The 8,826-nt window shown below is 44.6% G+C and overlaps 2 protein-coding genes across 5 annotated transcripts; both read left to right on the top strand.

Moving 5' to 3' along the window:
* Positions 1 to 2,406: 2,406 nt before the first annotated feature.
* LOC123075197 (uncharacterized) lies at positions 2,407 to 4,405 on the top strand. 4 transcript variants are annotated; one of them, XM_044497862.1, is made up of 4 exons: positions 2,407 to 2,608; positions 2,703 to 2,740; positions 3,579 to 3,703; positions 3,774 to 4,405. In XM_044497862.1, exons 1-4 carry the CDS (start codon positions 2,510 to 2,512, stop codon positions 4,199 to 4,201), a joined length of 690 nt encoding a protein of 229 aa, XP_044353797.1. In that variant the 5' UTR covers positions 2,407 to 2,509; the 3' UTR covers positions 4,202 to 4,405. The 4 variants fall into 4 exon arrangements, with proteins under 4 accessions (XP_044353797.1, XP_044353795.1, XP_044353796.1 ...); XM_044497860.1 differs by having other exon boundaries at positions 3,744 to 4,405; XM_044497861.1 differs by having other exon boundaries at positions 2,700 to 2,740.
* Positions 4,406 to 5,460: 1,055 nt separating this feature from the next.
* LOC123080182 (uncharacterized) lies at positions 5,461 to 8,605 on the top strand. The gene is made up of 2 exons (XM_044503080.1): positions 5,461 to 5,726; positions 8,263 to 8,605. The coding sequence occupies exons 1-2, from the start codon at positions 5,622 to 5,624 to the stop codon at positions 8,341 to 8,343; spliced, it is 186 nt and encodes a 61-aa protein (XP_044359015.1). The 5' UTR covers positions 5,461 to 5,621; the 3' UTR covers positions 8,344 to 8,605.
* The last annotated feature ends 221 nt before the right edge of the window (positions 8,606 to 8,826 follow it).

Below are 8,826 nucleotides of genomic sequence, written 5' to 3'. Positions count from 1 at the left end.
TCCGTGGGGCGGCGAGGTTGGTGATGATTTATCCTTCGTGATGCCGAACTCTTGTTCGGCTTGCCGAGATGATGATCCGAAGAAGTTGAGCTCGGCTCAACAAAGAGACGACGTGTCTAGCGCAGGTCGGCAGCCGTGGAGCAACGTTGTCGGGCTGGTTTGACATCGGCGTGATGGTGAAGATCATATTGGAAAAGACTTTAAAATTAGTGGGATGTGTTTGGGAACAAAACACAATACCCCATACAAAACTTCCTTCAAAAAGGATGTCCGAAATCCCGTTCATAAAAAAGATGAACTCGGGTCAGATTCGTTCTCGCACAGAAAACAGATCTAAAAAGTGATGCACTAATCGGAAGGTTCCCGGAGTTTGGACGGTCGGATCGAGCTGAAATTTTGAGGGGTGGTAGATATAGGAATTCCGAAGCTGATCAACGGTTGGATCTTCTAAAGAACGTTCGAGCTAGGTGTTGGACACCATGCTCCAAACTCGTCCAGATTCCCGTCCAGATTCGACGGGGCTCTGGTATATCGGAGACCGGCGGAGATTGCTCCATCGGAACGCAACAAAATTTACAGTGTTGTTGTAGACTCAATTCCGCACAATTCCACCGAAGGAATCGTCAAACCGATGCTCGAGGAGGTGGTGGTAGCGGATACAAGTTCGCTGTTCGGAAAAACAGCACGGTCGCCCGAGGGCAATGTTGACGTTGAGCCCCCGAGCTCCATGGATAATTCCTCCATGATCTTGATAGAGATCAGGGTTGATGTTGATGAAGGCCCTCGTCCGAACATGATGATTGGAGGTAGGGCACAGTCCTCGGTCAAGCCAAGGTGACCAGTCGAGGCGGCGACGAAGACGCCGACGTCGCAGTTGATCTGCAGGCGAGCAATTGATCCTTTTGCCGACCACACAGTGAAACTCTCAATGAAAGCACCATTGTCAGTGTCAAAACCGGCAGATCTCAGGTAGTGGGTCCCAAGCTGCGTGTCTTAGGATCAATGGTAACATGGACACGGGATTTTACCCAGCTTCGGGCTCTCTCGAAGAGATAATACCCTACATTCTGCTTTTGATTGTATTTGATGCGTATGATTACAGAGTTGATCTACCTCGAGATCATATGTTGTGGTCTAAACCCTAGAGGTATGATGAGTAATGTCATGATGATCTATCGACTAGCCTGGCCTCGGCTTATGTAATGTACCAGAGGCCTAGGATAACAAGAGTCCTAGTCGAATACGCCGGTGGAGAGGAGTCCTTGTCTTGATCACCAAGTCTTGTGGAATCTTCCTCGTGTATACATCGGTTGTCCGAACTGGCCCATGAACAAACGGCCATGGGGGTCCTCGGGCCAATCCAACTGATCGGGAGACGACATGGTGAGTACTCCCTAGTCCAGGACACTGTCAGTGTCCTCGTCCAGATGGCCGGCGCCGCCCAACCACCTCTCCTCCCGTGCTCCGTCCCTCCACCATCCGCCATGTCTTCTCCCTCCGAGCGCCGACGAGATCCATCGCCCCGCGTCCCATCCCGAACATCCACGTATAGGATCCCCTAGCCACCTCTCCTCTCGTGACGAGGTATGTCCTCCTCCTCTCCGGCGTGCTGCGAGCCGGTCCCCAGCTCCGAGCTCTTCGGCGTGCAGCAGCGCTGCGGTTCCTAATTGAGGCTTGGGTGCCCGCCAAGGAGCAATCGCGCGTGCTGCAGCCGCCGAGCTCCTTGCCCAGGCCACCGCGACCGGGAAGCCTTTCCTGTGGCCGCCGGAGTCAGCTTTCCGAGCCCCTCTGTCCACACCTATCTCCCCTCCGGCGGTGATAGTGTTCACGGGCACAACAACCTCCCCGCAAGGGGTCCATTATAATCTAATTTTGTTTCTAGGGTGTTTTTTGCAATTTTTTAGGAACCCTTTTGTTTGTTCAGCTGAAAACTAGTGGGCCCTGTGTCTAACTTAACGGTCAACAAACGGTGTTGACCATTTTATGCCATGTCAGCGCTTATAGGTGGGCCCTTTCTGTCAGAAATTGGACTAAATCATCCCAAATCAATCATTAGTGTTTATTGAGAAAATTAGCAAGGAAACTGATAGATTTTTGGGGCGCCAAGGAATGTGGTGGCAAATTCGGATGTGAACTTAAAATGTGGTGGTCTTTTGCAATTCACTCATATGCTGCAAAAATAACAGTTTTGTCATTCCTACTTAAGATCATGCATGCCGACACCCATCAACAGAGAGGGCTGCATTATGTGTGTGTAGCTTGCACCATAACGCATTTCATCATAATCTTTTATATAGAGATGCAGTGTAAATCCCTAGGTTCTTGTTTATTATTTTTAGAGATAGAAACTTCATAAAATATGACTTCTATATTTTTTTCAAAAATCCTGGCTCCATGGAGCCCGGGATCCAAAAGCAATTTCCGGCCTAAACGTGCCGTGCCAGCGAAGAAGAGGCAAACTCATCTCTGAAACCCTGGACTAGGCAGCCGACCGGGCCAAAATCGGAGGATGATGAATCTTCGATTCTTCGCCTCTCTTGCGACGGGAAGGCTGTCCTCACGCCGGATCTGCGGCCAGGTCATAGGACCGGCAAGGCACCAGCTCTCTGTACGTATCTCTATCTCTCTGCCCCTCCCAATTTTTTAACCTAATTATCTCCGCCTCTCAGCAATGTGGCTAATTGATCTCTCCTTCGAAGAAGAACCTCCGTGTTGGTGTGCGCGGATTTGGCTCTGACAGGTAGCTCAACTATCGCCACCATATTTTGCTCAATCGATACTAGTACACTGTTTAGTTTGGCGCTCTATCCCCAAATCGTGTATGTTGCATCTGATAACTGCTCCTGGTAAAAAATTACTTCTCGTACATGGATTTTCATGTAGAATTGCCATTGTTTTGAGGTTTATTTGGATTTGATATCTGCTCTAGCAGAGCTAAACATATCCATGCTGGCACTGGCAGTAGAAAGGACCAATTCTTGGGCTTAGTATGTTGATTGCTGGTGTTTACAGTCGGTCCATATTATTCAGTTTGATTCGCTCTGCCCAGCTTACAGTTCGTATTGTACTAAATATTTGTAGGGTTTAATTCGTGGCAATCTGAACTTGATATCTTTTGCCATGGTGTCAGCACTCAACTGGAATCTGAATTTTCTTTCTAAAGAACAATGCTGTAACTGAACGCTTGTTTTCTCTGAGCAAATGGCTCATCAATACCGTAATTGGAGATGCTAGATCTAGCTGTCAGTTGGGTTTAGCTATTACCTAGGAGCCGTTGATTACAATTGGTGGCTCCTGAATATCTCTGCTGCTGGAATATAATGCTTCCTCTGTAACTTAATATAAACATTTTTTGACACTGCCATGGATTCTAAATACGTCTTATAAAAAGTTACAGAGGCTGAGAGCCAAATGCGGTTTTTAAATTGTTTTGCACTATCAAGTCTAACAACAAAATGTGTCATGCTGCAGTTCACCAAGGCAGGATATTCTAGTGTTAGGAAGATAAATTCTTAGTTATTTGAAATAACAGAGTCGGCAGATGATTTTTGATTTACGCGATCTTTTATTCTTTGCAGGTTGCCCATTGGCCAAGCCAAAGGCTTGTCACTTGGCCCTGTTGTCTCGCTGGGTTCCTTACCTGTCTTAGCCGGAGGCATATGGTACTACCTCAAAACGAATCCAGAGGAGCCACCGCCAGTTGGTATGAAATAGATCTCCTGCCTCATTTAGGCATTGCCTAGCCATGAACCTTGCCTGGTTTGCGACTGCAGCTCAGAAGCCCGTCGTCGAGGAGGACCCGGAGGAGAAAGCCATGAAGAAGAGATTCGAGGAGTGGATGGTGGTGCACAAGCGCAGATACAAGGACGACGAGGAGAAGGCGTGGCGCTACGAGCTGTTCAAGGGGTGTGTCAAGCGGGTGAACGAGCTCAACGCCGCATCACGGCCGGGTGAAGCCCGGTACAAACCATACCGATATGCTGACTTTACCAAGGAAGAGAGGAGCAAAGTACACGGAATCGTGGTCAAACCATCTATGTTCGACGAGTGGAACGAGGAGAAGAGGCGCAAAACACAAGGGGGTCATGACGGCGGCGCCGACGAGGACGACTGGGAAGAACAGATGCGCCTGATACAAAGGGGTCTTCGCACTGCGGCCCTTAATGGCAAGGCACAACGCAAAGCACAGCAGTCGTCCTGAGTGGTGAAGTAGTATCTATATTAGCTTCCATCGGTGTGTTATATTAATATATAAATGCCCCTGTGATTGGTGAGTTTATGCCAATGTCTGTTGCTACTTATGCCTGGAGCCTTGCAGTGTTGAACTTTAATTAGAACTTCCCCTGTACCGCTGTACGTACTCTATCTTATCTTAGTATAAAACATAATTATGGAGTTGAACACTTGGAACCCTTCCTTGTTGATTTTGCATGACGCATGATATACTCCCTCCGTAAACAAATATAAAAGCGTTTAGATCACTAAAGTAGTAATCTAAACACTTTTATATTTCTTTACAGAGGGAGTAGTATGTTTGAGCAAATAGCTCCGGGTGCTTCACTGAATGACTAGTTTGGCAGTTGCGAAGATGGCATCGTCCTCCCATGTTGGTTATGCCCATATTATCTGCATTCAGAATCAGTGCTTCGCACTTGCTCTCTCGAAACATATGGTCTTTTTTTCTAGTCAAGTGCCCACACTTGTATCACAACATCAACTCTATCTTACGACTAACTACTGATAGCTGCACCCCTGCACCTTCACCCTGTGGACCTGCTCGATAATGTAGCCCAATAGTTTGCTAAAAGGTCAATTTGGAACACTGAGCACTTCATTCATAGTTCGAAAATCAACATATGAAGTTCAAAGAAATGCCGAGGCAAATTCTTCGCCTTAACACGGGTGCCCAGAGTTTGATGATGAAATAAGTTAACACGTGAGCTACACACAAAAAGACAAAATACATGGGTTTTTAGTGGTGAACAGTGCAGTCACATTTTCAAATCATGAATTTTCCATTTTTACGTAGCTCATGTGTTAACATATTTTTCATCATCAAACTTCGCACATGTGTAGTATAAATTCGTATTACCATGTAGGATTTGTTTAACCATTTTTTGAAACTTCAAATGTGATTTTTGAACTATTCAAAAATAAAGTGACACCCATGCTCCAAAAATACTTGTTCGGTGGTTTCCTACGTTCTGCTGAAGCCTCCTACCTCGCCCCTCCCCTTCGCTGCCGAGAATCGAATCACTTCATATTTCAAGCAATTATCGAGTATAAGCTCAACAACTAGAACTTGTTCTGCTCTGCAAAAAAAAACTAGAACTTCAGTTGAGTAAAAACAATACTTTTCTTGAGAAAAATATATATTAGAAGAGCTTTGTTTTTTGAGAAAAAAAAAAGAGAAGAACTTGTCCTCACTGCTCTCACTAGACAGGCCAGGCTTAAAAGGAAACGAGGCCCAGCTCAACTGCCCCCACTCTCTCTCTCGGTCCACTCCACTCAGCCCAAAATCCGATCCCCGGCCGTCGATTGGAGGTAACCCGTCCATCCCCACGCGCAGCCGTCGCCAAATCCACCAAATCCGCCGGAGCCAGAGATCGGAGAGGGAGAAGATGGTGCGGGTGGCGACCTTCTTCGGGATGACCTTCGGCGCGTTCCTCTTCTGGGAGTCCATGGACAAGGTCCACGTCTGGATCGCCCTCCACCAGGACGAGAAGGTAACCTAATCGCCGGCCTATTCTTCCCCCCTTTCTCCCTCTAAATCCGTTAGCTCGCCGCGCCAGATCTACCAGGTCTTCGTTCCTCCCCGTCTTCGATTAGCTCCGCATATCCCGTCCAACATGACCGGATGAACCGTAGATTCTGGGAGTACGCTGGCCTTGTTTGTCCAGGTGCGATGCCGAGATTTGGAGCAGGGGGGATTTCCCCACTCGTTAGCTTTTCTACCTTACCGACGATCTGCTCAGGGATTACAATTTACATCTCGATCTTTTGAAAAAAAAAAATGGAGATAGAGATGATTCTTAAAGACTTGCAGCACACAAAGGGTAGAACATATAAGGGTGATAGAAGATGTATCTGATCATACCCAGCACGAAAGCCGTATACGCACTAGGATATTCATATCGTAACAGGAGCTGTGAACCTCCCTAAACAAAAGACATTTCAAGGTATTCCAGTAGGAAGGAAACACCACCCATTACCTCCTGTGTGTTTATGTTCAGAGTCCAATTCTGACGCATACCTCCGCCGCTGTACATCAGCTTCATTCACCTTGCAGGCCTCCGCCTCCCACAATAGTTCTTTCCAGCATTTCACGGCTGCAAGAATAACATAGATTTCCCCGCAAGAAAAAAAGAATAACATAGATTTGAAGCTAGTCCTATATTCCCACTGCTTTGGTTCTTCACACAGAATGTTACATGATTATAGTCTGCCTGAGAGTCCAGTCAGTCAGTCCAAATACAATTAGTGCGAGTTGGACCCTTTTCTTGCTGCTGTTAATCATTCAACCGAAAACTCGCGCCACTGAAACTGGGATTACATCTTGAATGTATCCATCTATCCTGTTCTCTACTTTGGTATTGCCTATCCTACTACTGAGCAGGGACTTGAGAAATTTGCTTAATTATTGTTGGACTTCTTTGGCAATGAATTGATGTAGTTTCTAATCATCCGGGTACCATGCTAGATGATCATAGTTCGCTGGAGAGTTCAGACAGTCAGTCCAGATAAATTTAGTGTGTGTTCGACCCTTTTCTTGCTGCTGCTAATCATTCAGCAGAAAAGAGAAAACTCAAGCCACTGAAACTGGGATTACATCGTGAATCTATCCATCTAGTCTGTTCTCTACTTTGGTATTTCCCATCCTACTACTGAGTAGTGCCTTCAGAAATTTGCATGATAATTGTTGGACTTCTTTGGTAATGAATTGATGTAGCTTCTAATCGTCCGGGTACCATGCTAGATGATCATAGTTTGCCGTAGAGTTCAGACAGTCAGTCCAAATACAATTAGTGTGAGTTGGACCCTTTTCTTGCTGCTGCTAATCATTCAATGGAAAAGAGAAAACTCAACCCACTGAAACTGGGATTACATTTTGAATCTATCCATCTAGTCTGTTTTCTACTTTGGTATTGCCTTCAGAAATTTGCATGATTATTGTCGGAATTCTCTCGGGATGAACTGATTTAGCTTCTATTCTCCCGGATACCATGTGGGTGCACATTCACTTTCAGTCTAACCATTTTGCCCTTCTGTCACATGGAGCTCATTTTAAGGGTAAATCGCTCAAGGGCAGCTTGTAACCTATATGCACATTCAACTAGTATGTGCAGTGAACAATCATAAAAAAAGAGTATGCGGAGTGAACAATCATCAAGATATGAAACCATAACTGGTCACCTGTGATGGTATTTCTAGCAGTATAGTAAATGACCAGTGCTCGGAAAGAGTCACGATTAGTTGAGACTGGTCTATAGTCAGTACCCAATGGACTCTTTGACTCTTGATCATTGGGGGTTATATTATGGATAAATTTCTTAAGGGTAGTCGGCATCATTTTACAAACACATTAACCATGTTTCTCTTGTCAGAATGTTTGATATCATCCTCCACTGTACACAAAAGATCATATTTGGCGAAGAACTCTGTTGAAATTCCTGAGTGTGGAGATGAAAACCTTTTGTATTTATGTTTCCCTGGGTGCTGGGGCCTGGGGGTAGAATTATTGTTTCCACACTGATATATTTAATGCTTCTTGTGGATTAGATTTGTCTAAATTCATCTTGAGACTTGGGGTATGAGAGCATTAGATGTCTAATTGTTGTTCGGAACTTGTTAGTGCCATCTAAACAGAGACAGGTGGTTTCAGCTTTTGGTGTGTTCGTTTACACCAAAAACACCATCATCACCTGTACGGCGTCCAACCACATACACACCCCCACAACCAAAATCACCACTACGTAGTACCATGGAAAAAAAATCTTTTGCAAATCCGTTTACTATAAATATATGTGGATATAAGTTACTTCCTCCGTTCCTAAATATTTGTCTTTTTAGAGATTTCAAATGGACTACCACATACGGATGTATATAGACATATTTTAGATTGTAGATTCACTCATTTTGCTCCGTATGTAGTCACTTGTTGAAATCTCTAGAAAGACAAATATTTAGGAACGGAGGGAGTAGTATTTAGAAATGTACTAGTATGTTTTCTTGAAGTAACTAAAAGCTGTCTTGTTATTTCAGCAAGAAAGGATGGAAAGGGAGATGGAGATAAAGAAGATGCAAGCAGACCTAATTGCTCAAGCAAAAGAGAGTGAATCATGATTGTCTTTTCGCCAATGGTTTCAACTAGTTGCTTTGTCATATTTTTACTTTCCAAGTGATAAGCCTTGGCTGATGTATGCTTGACACCTTCAATAAACCAAGTTGTTATAACTTTATTGAATGCAAGAGGCTATGCTCATGTTAAATCATGTTCAGTTTATAAATGCCTTGGTTATGAGGTGTTGTTTTGAATAGCTTATACAATATTTTGTAATGAAGGTGCTATTTTTCTTTGTCAAACAAATGGTTGGTGGTGTTTCAAGGAGATGTTTCCATATTCCGGTTGGTTTTTTGACGTGCCATTCTAAGTGGGGTAATATTTACCGAGAGCAAGCTGGCTCATGAATTCTTGGTGAGACCAGTGAAGGCAGTTATTGCATTTGTGACTGGCGTCGCCATTGACTAGCTTTTCAGCAGAAGGGTGACATTTTTTTTACTAGTAGTATAGTAGTATCACATAAGAAAATGTCTTCAAAGATAGCA

This window comes from Triticum aestivum, chromosome 3D (assembly GCF_018294505.1).
Source record: "Triticum aestivum cultivar Chinese Spring chromosome 3D, IWGSC CS RefSeq v2.1, whole genome shotgun sequence".
Classification (NCBI taxonomy): Eukaryota; Viridiplantae; Streptophyta; class Magnoliopsida; order Poales; family Poaceae; genus Triticum; species Triticum aestivum.
Note: the sequence above shows the minus strand (reverse complement) of the source record. Positions and strands in the feature narration are given on the sequence as shown.

What these genes read in the sequence shown, in the direction of transcription:
- LOC123080182 (XM_044503080.1), top strand. Translation starts at nt 5,622, where the DNA reads ATGGTGCGGGTGGCGACCTTCTTCGGGATGACCTTCGGCGCGTTCCTC. An exon ending in CCCTCCACCAGGACGAGAAG is followed by an intron (nt 5,727 to 8,262) that starts GTAACCTAATCG and finishes TTGTTATTTCAG; the next exon opens with CAAGAAAGGATGGAAAGGGA.
- LOC123075197 (XM_044497859.1), top strand. Translation starts at nt 2,510, where the DNA reads ATGATGAATCTTCGATTCTTCGCCTCTCTTGCGACGGGAAGGCTGTCC. An exon ending in CGGCAAGGCACCAGCTCTCT is followed by an intron (nt 2,609 to 2,699) that starts GTACGTATCTCT and finishes TCTCCTTCGAAG; the next exon opens with AAGAACCTCCGTGTTGGTGT. An exon ending in AGAGGAGCCACCGCCAGTTG is followed by an intron (nt 3,704 to 3,743) that starts GTATGAAATAGA and finishes GGCATTGCCTAG; the next exon opens with CCATGAACCTTGCCTGGTTT.